General features: G+C 36.0%; 1 protein-coding gene across 1 annotated transcript; it reads left to right on the top strand.

The window, feature by feature from the left end:
- Positions 1-16: 16 nt before the first annotated feature.
- On the top strand, positions 17-7,737 carry LOC112187941 (cell division cycle protein 27 homolog B). The gene is given in 17 exon segments (XM_024326916.2): positions 17-121; positions 772-844; positions 999-1,108; positions 1,300-1,346; positions 2,019-2,116; positions 2,219-2,523; positions 3,424-3,576; positions 4,145-4,355; positions 4,738-4,961; positions 5,053-5,118; positions 5,555-5,674; positions 5,963-6,039; positions 6,729-6,808; positions 6,811-6,847; positions 6,948-7,167; positions 7,271-7,552; positions 7,687-7,737. Coding segments are annotated over 17 exon segments (2,259 nt in total).
- The last annotated feature ends 7,397 nt before the right edge of the window (positions 7,738-15,134 follow it).

The raw sequence follows: 15,134 nt of genomic DNA, 5'->3' as shown, positions 1-15,134 counted from the left end.
CCAAACCCAGAGAGGCATGGAAGCCATACTCCGAGACTCCGTTCACCACAGCCTTCGCGATTTCCTCCACCGCAACGCCATTTTCCTCTGCGAGCGTCTCTGCGCCGAGTTCCCCTCCGAGGTTCCTCCCTTCTCCTCCTTCTCCTTCTCCTTCTCCGCCTCCTCTATTCCACTTCCCCCCTTTGTTTAAATCACACAGAAAACCCTAGCAAAAACGCAGCAAGATGGAAATATTCGAAATTGATTCGGTCTAGTTTTTCAGTGTTGACCGGACCGGAGGCACTCGCGCTCTTTGTTTTCCTCGATGCTTGGTGGCTCTGGTTGGGTTACTGAGGAATTTAGTGTTTCTAATTGAGACCTAGGGTTTGATCGCTTTACAATTTTGGACTTTGTTTTCACAGCGCTCAAGTTCTTTGTTTCCTTTTCGAAAATGTTCAATTGAAGAATAGTTACTTATAGTTTTGTTGTTAGCTTTCAATTTTGGACTCTTATTGCTAATTTGAAATGAATCGTCAAGTTGTGGGTGGCTTGCATAATGAGGTTTTTTAGTGTGATTTTTCGGAGTGGACTATTTTTGCTGGCATTCATTACTAGGGTGATGTGCTTTTATATGTATTTGAGTGGATACATGCTTGTTCTATAATTTTGAAATGTTTATTAGGAGAAAGGGTCTTTGTTATTTGACGAAATTGTGCTTGTCAAATGTTCTCTGTATGGGTATTTTGCTTGCTGATTGTTTATGGAGACACTGACGACGTGTTGTTTTTGCAGACAAATTTGCAATTGTTAGCTGGATGTTACTTGCATAGTAATCAAGCTTATGCCGCATACCATATTTTAAAGGGTAAGCAATATCATGCTACATACTCTACGAGTATACTTATTACATTCTAAGTTCCTTTCTATTTTTCTTCTTTTAATATTGAGGTTTTGTAGGTCCAAATTTCTTTGTTATCATCATACTATTTCTCATCTTCTTTCTGTTGATTTTTGTGAAGGAACACAAGTGGCTCAATCACGCTACTTGTTTGCTATGTCATGCTATCAGATGAATCTTCTGAATGAGGCAGAAGCAGCATTATGCCCCCCTAATGAGCCTAGTGCAGAGGTACTTGAAGCTGTATATCTTGGCAAGCTGTATTGACGAGTGATTGAAATGAGTGACACATAACCCTTTTGAGATATTGACCGAAAGAAATACCCCTTCAGGCATTATGTATTTAGGTTTTGGTATTGCAATTTTCGTTAGGATCTTCAGTTGTTTCCTTGTTCATATGTTCTCGTTATTTCTTAATGCAGGTTCCAAATGGCGCAGCAGGTCATTACCTTCTTGGGCTTATTTATAGGTCTGTCTTCTTATGAATCAAACTTTTAGGGGATATTACCTTTGCCAAAGACACTTACTTTATAATCTTTTTCGAAAGGAGTTATTACGATACTGGCTTAGAACTACTTTGCAAAAGACCTGTTTATTAGTTTTCATCTGAATGAGATGTCAGGCAAAAGGGTATTCCTATAAAGGATGTATTGACATCATGTTATTGATATAGGAGGCCTCCTTTCTATTATACACACACACATACATGTGAGAAGTAAACAATACTTGTAGTGTTGTTGATCCTCCCAGAGATATCAATTGGTGTTCAGGCTTGTATTTTGTTTCTTCTATTATTGTTGGCCAACAATCTGTGTGTCTGGAAATTCTTCAGATTGTCAAAAGTATCCTTTACTAGGATGCTCTCTTGGGATAGTTGGTTTTTCTGTGTTGGACCAATCTGCATCTGGTACCAAATATGTCCCCTTTAGCTTATCCAAAGCCTCGTATTGACTTAGTGCTTGAATGCATGCCAAACAGCTTGGTGTCCTACTGTTCCTCAAGTTTCATGACATATATTATATTTTCTATATTTCATAGTTATTCTGTGCTTACACTGTTGATAATGTCCATTTGCTGTTCTTTGAAGTGTGATGTATATGCATGCCCCTGATATTATCGCTTATTGATGGTTTTATTCTAGGTATACTGATAGAAGGAAAAGTGCCATCCATCACTTTAAACAGGCTTTGACTATAGACCCTTCAATGTGGGCTGCATATGAGGAGCTGTGCGTGCTAGGTTTGTAAAAATTTTCACAAGTAATTTTTCTTATTAGTGCACATACTTTCCTATATCATTGGGAAGGCCTTATGTTTTAGACCTGACATATCTAAATTCTAGGTTCTGCTGAAGAAGCAGCTGTGGTTTTTGGGGAAGCTGCTGCTCTCTCCATACAAAAACAGTACCTACATCATGGATTAGCTTCTCAAAGTTTACTCACCGTCAATGATGATTGCAATTTAGTTTCTGGAAGGAACTTTAGCTTTGAAGATGTTAGTCCAAGACAATTGAAACTAATGCAAGGCAGTAATACGAGAGATAGTTCTGGAAATTCTCATGTTATTTTAGGAGGAGTTTCTGGTCAGCCTACAAACGGCAGTTCTAACATATCTTTCTATAACACTCCTTCACCAATGCCTATGCAGGTATATATAAAGTTTTTTCTTCATTTATTTTCCGCAGTCTTCTCACATATTGCTGCATCTATTTTCTTTGACACTTCACTCAATATTACTCTCGAGTAAAAGTTTCAGATATATTGTTTTTATTCTGGCTTGTTATAGGCAGGCAACCACTTAAAATAAATTTTGTTTTGAAACTGAATATTTAGTTATTACTCATAAGTTTTGTCTCTTCAATGTACATAGACAATTTGATGAAGGATGGGTTGGGAATACTCCTGCAAATGGATATGCAATAGACTTTAGGTTTGGCAAGTGGTTTTTAGGCATAAAATGGAGGAAACTTAGTTGCTGAAATTCTGAAGGCCAGTTTGAGGTTAGCTTCAAGGGTTATTTGGGGGATGTAGGTCATCAGCCAATACTCAGGGTTTAGAAAGGATTGGAAGGAAGGGTAGGAGAGTGCAGTTCCCATCAAATTCCATTATCAATGTGCATTGCCCATGTTAAAATTTATGAAGGAATGAATCTTGTCTTATAGGATTCAAATTTTTTAAAAACTCGTACAAAGCCTAAAAGCAAAGACACCATCAAAAATGTAAAATTACACAGGACTTTCGAAGTTTCATTCTGAGGGCTTCTGCCGTACATATAATGCTTTATCTCTAAAACTGAGGACTCCATCCTCAACAATTGACCATCGAGTATAAGACTATATTTATAAATGAAAATGCAGTAAACTCAGCATTCCATTCTTTTTGGCGGCATCCTTTTGCATTGGCTTACCAATCCTGGTAGAACATCATAAAGGATTATAGAAGAGACTTAAATGCCATCCGATGTTTCTGTGTGTACCAAAAGTGAAAAATACTGAACTAAGTCGTTTCAATGTTGCATCCTCATTGCTCTTAGTTTCCCTGTTTGCAGTTGTCAGGTATCGCTCCACCGCCGGTTTGTAGAAATGTCCTGCCAAATGGCCTAAACCTCAGCTCTGGTACTGATAGCTCTCCTAGGTCAACTATGAGCTCTACCATTCAAGGTGGGAGAAGAAAGTTTGTTGATGAAGGAAAACTTCGAAAGGTAGCTAACAATGAGTCAGCTATTCGATTGGTATGAAGAATCATATTCTTTGCTTCCATACTTTTTTTTTTTTTTGCTAAATAAGTCAACTATTCAAGTGTATGTAAGGTAGCAATATAGTTTAAATTGCATCTCTATAATCATGTTTCTATTTCCTGAACTTTTCTCTGTGGACTAATTTGTATTTATGAACCAAACATGGAAAATTTATTGTGAGTCACTGCTGATGATTTAGCTGTTGGTTTTTTCTATAAAAGGAAATTTGTGACGCCTGTTATCATGATATCCTGTCATTAAAGTTCTCTACTGGCTCTTTTGGTTTAAGTGGGGCTGGTTTTGGAGTTTGACCTATGAAAACATTATGTCAATTTTTCTTTGCTTTTTTGCACCAAGTCATTTTCTACACTTTATGCTTTTCTTGTTTTCTTGCTTCATGCGGGCTTAAACAGAGATCATTTTTCTTGTTGGTGATGTTGCTTTCTGCTAAGCTTCATTGCAATTATTTGTTCACATTGTCACGTTGATTCCTTAACATTTTGAGATCAATGACTACTTGTCTTCTTTTCAGATTTCTAGTAGATTATCTTTTGATTCTGGCAACCGAAGGAGCAATAGACTTGCTGCTGAAGCAGGGGCTAACACCAATGCAAGTGCGTCCATGGCAGCTGGAAATGGAACTACCAATACATCTAAAATTGGAAGTTCTAAGTTGGGCTCTGTAGCACGCTCCTTGACAAGTCGGAAGGGTCAGCCATGGGCCAATGAAAACCTTGATGAAGGTATCGCAATGTCTCATTTCTCACTTAATTGGTGAAAGTGAACTATATTAGCATATGGATATGAGCAGGGACAAAAGCCCTTTCTTAACCATTGTACTTATTCCTTCTTTCTATTTTTAGAGAAACAACTGAAGTTCTGTATACTTAAAGTAATTGTATTCTAGAAAGATTTGCCTCCAATAAAATGCTTTTTAACCTAATTATGAGTCTGAGTTGGGACTTTGGAAACTGGCCATGTTAGTATTGTTTTTTCTTCATTAGATAAGTTCTTAGAACGAGATAAGTTCAAGTAAGTTTCCAGGCTAATTCAACTTCTGGTCTCTTGTTCTATCTAATAGCTTTTCTGCTAATAGTGGTGAAATCTAACTTGGGTCTTATATAGGCATACGGAATGAGACATTCGATGATTCCCGTTCAAATACAGCAGCTATCTCTGGTTTTACTCCCACTAGTGATACCAGATATCTTGAACAAGATGGAGCAACATTGTCAATTGGTGGGGGTATTATGCATGCTTCAAAAGTTATTAGTGGTGCTTCAGAAATATTGAGCCTTTTGAGAACTCTTGGGGAAGGTTATAGGCTTTCATGCATGTACAGGTGCCAGGTACTATTTGGCTATCACAAAATAAACTGAGTATAATATTCTCATTTCCTAGGTTTAGGTTCGATTGTTTAATATAGTCTCTCTTGCACAGGATGCACTGGATGTCTATCTGAAACTTCCATACAAGCATTACAATACAGGCTGGGTACTCTGCCAGGTAGTTCCTGCCGTTCAAAGTTCTGGGATGGATTTCTATATCATCTCCTACTGTGACAACCTTGTACAGATGCATTGAATGTACTTATATCAAGCATAGGATTCCATCTACCCCATTTTCTGCTGTTAGTCGTCCATGTTTTAGTGATATCATTGAATGTACTTATGTCAAGCATAGGATTCCATCAACCACATTTTCTGTTGTTTGTATGATATCTACTTGTCCGCAGAACCTCCTTATTCCCCTTGTCAGATGTATATTTCCTCTTTTCGACAATTTGGCTAATTTTAATATCATCATAAAAATTATAAATGATGCTGAATAAATTTGGAGTTGATGTATTCTCTCTTATCTATTCTTCCTTATAGTTATTTAATATACTTATTTCACAATACATTTTAATACCTGCATATATTTTGGCATTCTTCAATTGCAGGTTGGAAAAGCTTATTTTGAATTGCTAGATTATTTTGAAGCTGATAGGGCCTTCAGTCTGGCTCGACAGGCATCACCTTACAGTTTAGAAGGAATGGATGTATATTCTACAGTTCTTTATGTGAGTTCCCACTGATGTACATGAAGCTCTTTAAATGCTGTTTCCTGCAGTTTCCCACACAGTCGTTCTGAATGAAGCTTGTTGCTTAGCTTATCCTTATGCTGTTTAGATTTTTGTCTATTCTTTAATGTTTACAGATGTTTGCTTTTAGTCCACACACCCTGTTTCCCCCCCTCTCAAATAGCTTTCTCAATCTTTACTCATGAGTTTGTTAGTTACGGCTTGTATCTGTACAACCAGGTGATTAATGTTTAGTTGTTTTACTGAATATATTCGAAATTTTTGCAGCTTTTGAACGAAGATATGAAGTTAAGTTACCTGGCACAAGAGCTCATATCAACTGATCGCTTAGCTCCTCAGTCTTGGTAGATATATCTAGCTCTCACACAACATTCAAATCTCAATTCTGTTTTAAACTTATCGATCATTTAGCTTTTGAGACCAAATTTTGTATTTGACCTATTTATTCATGGTAGCTTCTGCGGGTAACTTTTGCAAATAATGACTTATGCTTTAGCTTTTGAAGACTGACATTTTTTTCCTCTCTGTCTACAATTTTTCACTGGGGGATTTTATACCTTCAATATTTCCTTGACTTCGCTAATCTGGGCATTAACATATCCAAATAAAAAATTAATTTGGTTGAAATCTCATGCATGGTCTTAATGTTCACTTTGTGCGTTAATAAAATACTTCTTTTTGTTAATCTACATCTAAATCTTCACATAGGATACTTCTGTTTGGAGTAATGTATATTATGTACCTGCCTGCTTGTTGGATGGATGGATTGAGGAAGGCCCATAGCACTGTTTCTCATTTGAGTTGCGAGTTATTTGGTTGTTCTCCAGAGCACATGATTACGCTTTTGACTAAATGTTGTTTTTTACCAACTCAATTTGTTGTATTCAATTGTCTTTGAACATTGGAAAGGATGCATTTTCTCCAATTGAGGATCATAGTCCATAAATATTCAAGTTTTTTTTTTTTCCCTTCCCTGAACTTATGTGCAAAGTTATGATTTGTTCCTCACATCTTCTTGTTGACTGGGTTTTAGGTGTGCAATGGGAAATTGCTATAGCTTGCAGAAAGATCATGAAACTGCTCTGAAGAATTTCCAGCGAGCTGTTCAACTTAATTCAAATTCACATATGCGCATACCCTTTGTGGTCATGAGTATGAGACGCAGCCTTTTCTTCCTTTCAATATCTAACATATGAAAATGAAATTCTCCTAGAGTCTTATTTTGTGATCTGATGGTATGACCTTGTACTAGATATGTAGCCCTGGATGATTTTGAGAATGGAATAAAGAGCTATCAGAGTGCACTTCGGCTTGATGCAAGGCATTATAACTCCTGGTTTGGGCTTGGAATGATTTATTTTCGGCAAGAGAAGTTTGAGTTTGCAGAGCATCACTTCCGGACAGCTAACCAAATAAATCCATGTTCTTCTGTTATTGCGTCTAATCTTGGCACAGCATTGCATGCTTTACAGGTTCCATTGGCCATATCAATGTTAAAATTACATCTTCTGAAAGTTTAACTTTTATCTACCGACTAATTAATTTTATTGCTATTATTGTGTTTGTATATGGCAGAGAAGTGATGAAGCTTTGGCGATAATGGAGAAGGCTATTAGAGCAGATGAGAAGAATCCTGTTCCCATGTATCAAAAGGCTAATATATTAATGAGCTTAGAAAAGTTTGATGAAGCTTTAGCAGTCTTGGAGCAGCTTAATGAATATTCTCCTCGTGAAAGTAGTGTGCATGCTTTGATGGGTAGGATTTATAAGCGGCGAAACATGCATGACAAAGCAATGCTTCATTTTGGCATTGCATTGGATTTGAAACCATCTACAACTGATGTCACTGCCATTAAGGTGATTGCATTATTTGTCTGCCTTACTGCATTTTCAGTTATAGTTAGTACCACATTACCTGCAACATTCAGAATTTCACACACTCAGAATTTTGCTTCTCTGCTCATCCTTTCTCATCTCTTGATTCTGAACAGGCTGCCATTGAGAGGTTACTTGTACCGGATGAAATAGAAGACAACCTGTAGATCTACTTATTCTGGATTTGCAGTAAAAGATAACATGGTGTAAATTATCCGGCTTAAAAAAAGTGGCCGTGAGAGGTGGTCTGCTTGTGCTTTCGATTGCTTACGAATGACTTGGATCATGAAGCTCAAGCCCCCGCTGTTTCCCTGTCAGACCAGGCACAACTTCCAGTCTGTAGATTGTAAAAAGTGACCTCAGTTTTGTAGGTGATTCACATACCGAAAGGATATGATGTGACAGCAGTAGTTATAGCTCCCATATGCTTACGGCTAGTTGTATCATGACGTTAATGAGAAACTGCTTGTATCTTTTACTTTGAAATAGTTCTAAAATCATTATTTGCTTTATTCTTTGACTAAAAGTGTTAAAAAATTCTTTAGACCCTCCCCCATAAATCGGTAGTGCTCAGTGAGAAATGCATGCTATGGTCGTCACTTTCTTAAAAATACTCGCACTCTTCATCTTCAACCTTTGAGCGTTCACAACTTCACTGCTTTTCTCCACCCAAACCTTCGCCATTACTCAAAAAGCAAAGTGAAACTTCCAGATAAGAATGGAACGAAGATGTTCCACCAAAATTGGTCATTTTGATAAGTGACCAATTTTTAGCCTTCAAGATGACTTTTGACCTACATTTAACAAATATATTTGTAAGGTAAAATGACTCAAATACCCTCCAGTTGATTGAAAAACTGGGGCTCTGAAATTATATTATATATTCTCACGAAAATAGAATTTTCTTGTAGGTTGAGGAGTTCCAGATCTTTGTGATAACCCTAACCGGGAAGATCATCACGTACCCTTGAGGTTGCAAGAAGCTGTGCACCACAGCCTGTGGTGTTTCGATGTCTGGAATTGTGGAGGTTTTGTGGTGGATGGTGAAGAAATGCGGAAGCTTGGTGGACACGTGATCTAACTGGTTACAAGTGTTTCCATGTGTTGAATTCTGCTTATATTATTGTTTAGTCGCTATGCTGAGAATTCTGCTTAATTTCCTTATGCACTGTGATCAGCTCCCCTCGCTTTGTATTTCCACTCAAGCACCTGCGAACAAATTTACTCAAGTTCTTGTATCTGAAAATTTTCATTGGAACAAAGTTGGCCTAATCATTGAGAGACTAAAATTGGTTGGAAGTCTTGGTATGTGGCTGTGTGCGCTATTCTGTATAAACCCAAACAAAACCATAGATGACAACCCGAAGAAAGTATTGCAATTTGCAGGTTATTCAGTATAAAATATTAAAATTATATACGGTCAATACTCAACAGCAAAGTACTACTTAGAGAAAACAAAACTACTTTTTAGATTTTACTGCTGCACGAAACACATTTTTCACTGATGAACTCAAACTGAAGGAGCGTGAGCGCTATTTGGAAGACCATCCCAAACGTTGAGCAAGTCTTCACTTACTGATGCTAACATTTGGCCATTTTCATCCCAGCACAGAGAGAGAACAGGGTACTTGTCCCCTTCCAGTCGTCTAAGAATCACTCCTGTATCGCTATCAGTAGGAAGACATGGTTTGCTACTGCTGCAGCAAGCAGCCTAACTGAACCAGGTTGGAATCTTATCTGTGGAACTCCACTAATCTCTTCTTATCCCTTAAAATCCAGATGGACAATCTGGAAAACAAAACAGGCCAAGGGATAACTACTATGTGAACCAACATGCTTTTCCTTTACAGCAAACACTGTTTAATTAGTAAATCATTCTCATACCTCGAGTGGTTTAACAGGTTGCTGGATGTTCCAGTAGAATATTTTTGAGCCTCTGTCTATACTGCAAAGAAGGTTGGGGCTGGTTGGGTGGAGATCCAACGAGAGAACAGCAATTTTGTGTGTTAGGGTTGTAATTAATAAGGCCATAAGGGACGTAGTCGCAGGCTTCACAATAACAAGGTTAAAGAAGTTTGAGTTTAACAGATTCAAAAGCTAATACACTGTTGACTAGGAGAAGAAGAGAACATGCTACAAACCCGATTAACATCCGATAGTTTCACGGTTTCATATGTAGAAGATGATGCAATACAAGCAGGACGAATTATTAGGTGGTCCTGGGCCACCACGTGTCATGCTGACATGGTGGTCCACCACGTTTAAAAAAATTTCTAAACGGCATTCAAACGGAGCCGTTAAATGTATTTAAGAATCGTAGGAATTTAGCAGTTGTACAAATGTCTTCCGGCTATTGGTTGGGACCACCATGTCAACAATTCTAAAGGGCATTGAAACGGAGAGGAAACAGAGCTGTTAAACGTATTTGAGAATCGTATGAATTTAGTAGTTGTACACATGTCTTCTGGCTATTAGTTGGGACCAGCATGACACGTGGTGGTCCAGGACCACCTAATAATTCCTCTACAAGCAGGATCGTAGCATACTTCTGTTATCTGAGCTGAATGCTTCAGTGAGTACCTTGAAGTAAGGGTCCTTGTAGACCATAACAAAGCCTGTAGCAATCAAGACATCCATATTCAAATCAATTATTAATTATTTCACTGCCAAATCCTGCATCAACCATTCTGTATCGAATCCTGGTATCTAAGAGTTCCTAAAACTCTTAATGCATTATCGAACCCTGTCCAAATGTGGCCAAAGATCTACTATCAGGGGAAAGAGTGACTTTTGTTGCTTCTTGACCAGAGCATTTTATGTGACGTTTTTAATGCTATTCTCTCTATATTTCACTTGGTCATTCTCTTAACATCATCATTTCTAACTTAGTTTTGTGCTTTTAGGTAGTTTTGAGCCTAAAATGAAGGCAATGAAGAAATAAGGCGCATAAATGATACAGAAATGGAGAAAAGATGTTTTTCCAATACTACCAGGAAAATGAGTTTCAATTGAAGTAGGAATCCTGAGTCAACTAGGAGTCAAGCTCGTGGAAATGACAAGAAATGACAAATGATAGAATCCCAGTTGGACAAGGAAACCTATTCTTGCTAGGAAGAGGAAACCTAACATGCCTAGGAATCCCTGTCACACAAGGAGAGTTCGGAAGGTTCCAGAACATCTAAGAAATGAAGAGTCCTAATTTGACTAGGAAACCTGTTGGCATTAGAAGTCCTGATGATACTAGGATACTGAGAAGGCCAAGAGATGCTTCAAGAATGTATAAGAATATTCTAGAAGACACAAATTGGCGTCATACATGAAGAATATTGGGCTTAATTTGAAACGTCCAAGTGGAGAAGCATAGCCCGAAGATTGAAGCATGTTACATCCATGTGACCTTCTAGAAGACACTTATCGTCTCAAAGGAGTTTTATTCTCATAATTATTCCTTTATATCGTGCAAATACAAGAGAATACTAGAAGATTTCGGCATTGAGTATAAAAGGGAGAGTTCCAAGGAAAATCAACTTAGTGTGCAATTTGGAAAAGAAAATAAAAGAGAATAATTATTAATTTGGGTTTCCTGATTACATACGAGTTGAATGAAGACCAAATCAAGGGAAGATATATACAAGATTTCGGCAAAGATGTTTTGAGAAGATTCAAGATTGTTCTCTACATACTTCTCATGGAATATTTTGACTGGTCAGATGATGCAGAACAAGTAGAGAAATACCCTAACACCTTCTAGCTTCTTCTTATTTGGAGAGTGAAACCTTTTTCCCATGGAAAGAGGAAATAGAGGTCAAAGAAACCTTGAGGAGCGAGACATAAATTTTCAGAGCAAGAATGAAAGAAATTCTCATAGTAGTAGACGGAGACTTGACGAAGAAGGAGACAATCTATTTATAAAAATGGAAAACGTGTCCTGTTAATAGTGACGGCATTAGGACACTATTAAAGTAGCGTTCACTAATTTTGTTTGTTGTTTGTGTTTTTATTTTTGTTCAACGTACGTTAGCTTAATTGGATGATGAGATATTGGAAGATATTAAAATACTTTTTTGTTCAACGTACGTTAGCTTTATTTTTGTTTTGTTATTTTGGATTTGTAATTTTGTGAGATTACAGTTTTGTAGTTGAAGGATGATTTTTGAACCCTAATCATGTTATGATGTTTTGGTTTTTAATTCCTAGTTTTTTATTTCACTTTTTGTTCATGAATTATTATTGATTTCGTGCATATGGCCAGATATCTCGTATGTGTTTGTGTTCCTTGATGGCCAACTTAGGATATAAGCATGTAATTGTTTCTAGATTTAAGAAAACAGTGTTCTATATATGTTCTTAATTCATAAGTAGTAAGGCTTTTGGACAAAAGGTAAATCAACAATTAAGATTGCATGTAAGGTAGGCGTTGCACTTACACTTATTTGCTTTTCTAAAATTGATCAAACTTTCATTCATTCTTAATGCATTGAGTATAATATTGATAAGATAGCGTTCCATGCCTAGATTACATATTAGTAGGCGTAGTACTGATGCGTTCATCTTGCTAGGTAATTAAGTAAACATTTACTAATTTATTTTGTTGCATGTGTTTTCTTTTTGTTCAACGTACATTAGATTATTTTTGTTTAGCTAGTGAAGATGTGAAAGTACACTCGGGATGGTTGGGTACTACTTAGAGAAAACAAAACTAATTTTTAGATTTGACTGAAGAAATTACAATTCCAAGAAGGTTGAGTTTTTATGAATCACCATACTCCATATCAACCTGAAATAAATCACAATTTTGTAATTAAGTCAAAACTACTTTGTAGAATTGACTGACCTCAATGAAAACCTACAATTCTAGAGGATTAAGTCGTTATGAGCTAGCAACTCCTCTATGAGCCTGTACATGTTTATGAGTTAAAATCTTCAATTCATCAGTAAACTGCAGCCTATACATTATGCAGTACTGAAACTCTCTTTGGATTCAGATGCAGGAAGAGCTGAGATCTTCAAACCCTAAAGAGTTTGATAGTGGCTGTGTGACCGAAACCAAGGATGTTAGCTGGAGTAATGAGGGAGTGAACCGAGCCAACTACAATGGTGGTCATGGATCTTGATTGGCTCCAACAGGCCAAAATCAAACAGCTCTATTAGCCACTTGAAATTTGGCATGTACGAGTTAAGCTCAAGTATACAAAAAATTCATTTCCCTTAATCCATCTGGATATCAATATCAATCATTCCAAGCTACTTTTACATTGTATGTGCACGTTTCTCAATGCTGATGTATAATGAATGACATCACAATCATGTTATTTAAACATAACACATGTTTTTATAGAACGCAATAACATTTAAGATTTAATTCAACAAATAGTAAACAAGTCACCGATTTTCAATTATAATTCTATTTAACATTTTAATAGAAAAGGTTCCAAGTTTCAACTTCAATGCTGCTCAAAGTTAATAACACTACGACTCGCATTTTGAAATTTTATTCTTCTCGACAATACGAATGGCCTCCCAAATACGATTGTAAATCGAGCCTCCTAATACGAACCTTCAAGAAATAAGAAATAATTGTTTGATCTAAATCAAACCTAGCCTCCATGGATAGAAGAGGGCATCAAGAAGAATCATAACTTTTTGTGAATCCTAAACTAGATTTGCAAATCAAAGTTATATCCGCTGAAGTTTTGGAAAGAGAAAATATATAGAGAGAGCGAGAAACTCTCTCGAAAAAATGTACCAACAACATACTTCTTCCACTTGTCAAGCAAACATCAACCAAGCTCCTCCACTCGCCATGTGTCCATAAGTCAACTGAGTGATGACATCATCAGCATTCCCATGGATGACTCAGCATCAGCTGCCCTCCACGTTAGCATTCTATTTTTTCATATTAAACTTTAAAATTCACAAAAAATAGTCTGGCAATCCAAAAGGTTCACCAAAAAATATTACAAACTTGTGGCAACCTATAATTTTCAATACTAATCTCGAAAATAAGATTCAAGCAACTTCAAAATTCGAATTCTCATAATTGGTGTTATATATTATCATATAATATTCAATTAAAAAATCACGGTTTTCATATAATTATGTGAATCATGTATATTTTGTTTAAAATTGTTATTTGTTGTAAACATGGTTAGTAATATATGAGATGTATATAGTACGCGAAACATATATACGTGTATTATTCGGACACTTTATCAATTAGTTCGTTGAAAAGTTTGACAAATTTAAAATTTAATTAGTTTTTAATTTTAATATATTACTTTATATTCATTTTTGTTCAATAATATGTGTAAAATATGGTAAAAAAAACTTTAAAAATCATATATGGTACATGCATGAATAATGCTTTTAGCTTCAAAGTACGAGAAATTTAATGAATTCCTTTCAAAAATACGAAGCACGGAAGATTTTTTTTTAAAAATGTAAGTATGTGTTATATTCGTATACAATACAAAAAATTACTAACTATGATTGTAAGTGTTTTATTTTTCTTCAAAATTATGAAATTGGATGGTGAGATGTTGGAGGATATTAAAATATGCTTTTTGATATACCGATAACGTTAATCAAAAAATGTAAAATAAAGAAATGATTTTTACACTACCATCTTGAAATCCCAAATAAAAAAACTCGAATTATGGTAGAACCCATAATAAAAACCAAAGTTGCAAATTTGCTCAGTGATGAGGAATGAAAAATAACAGCATAGAATATATTACTGATGCGGGTTTATATAATTGATGATTAATACTCGACCTTACCTCATTTCATTTATATATATTTTTGATTCAAAGTGATATTATTCATTAAAGACTTCATGGTGTACGGTGGTCCAATAACATGAATCATTCCTAACCGCAACAAAGCATACAATATTGATTGTACCACCTTCAATGCCGAACCATGGGAGTAGGTTCCCTTAAATGTCGTGACTCTAGTCTACCCCAACTTACTCACGAAACTCTAAGACAGGACTGCGTATCCAAACTCAACTATAAATAAATAAATAAATTGAAGACTCTAAAGTTTGAGAACTAGATAACCACTTTTATGTTGAGCCACTAGATCTCACGCATGGTCTAGATCGAGTTATTTTCTCAGTCATCACTAAAGTTGAAATTATAATAACTTAAAAGTGTACATTTGTTTTCAGCTGTCAGATTCACTTGTCTATCACAATCTCTTAAATATTGTTCTTAGATGAGCAAGACTGCAGCTATGGTTAGGGCATGATCGGTTGATTAGGTTCAGAATTTAGTAGCTGGGTCATGCCACACTTATTCATGATGGGTTCAAAATATGTAAATTTCAAATAAAAATTCGATCTAAGAATTAATCGTATTAGATTTTTAAATCATCTCGAACAATGATAGTTATATTGTTATCATGAAAAATATTCAATGTAAAAAATCAAGGTTTTGGATGATTATGTGGATCATATATATTTATTTTAAGATTGCTACTAAACTAAAGATTCACTTGCTTCATTTGTTGTAAGTGTTTAAATTTTGTTCGACATCAAGTTAATTGGATGGTGAGATATTGG

The sequence above is a fragment of the Rosa chinensis genome, chromosome 2 (assembly GCF_002994745.2).
Source record: "Rosa chinensis cultivar Old Blush chromosome 2, RchiOBHm-V2, whole genome shotgun sequence".
NCBI lineage: Eukaryota > Viridiplantae > Streptophyta > Magnoliopsida > Rosales > Rosaceae > Rosa > Rosa chinensis.
This window is presented reverse-complemented; position numbering and strand designations above follow the sequence as displayed.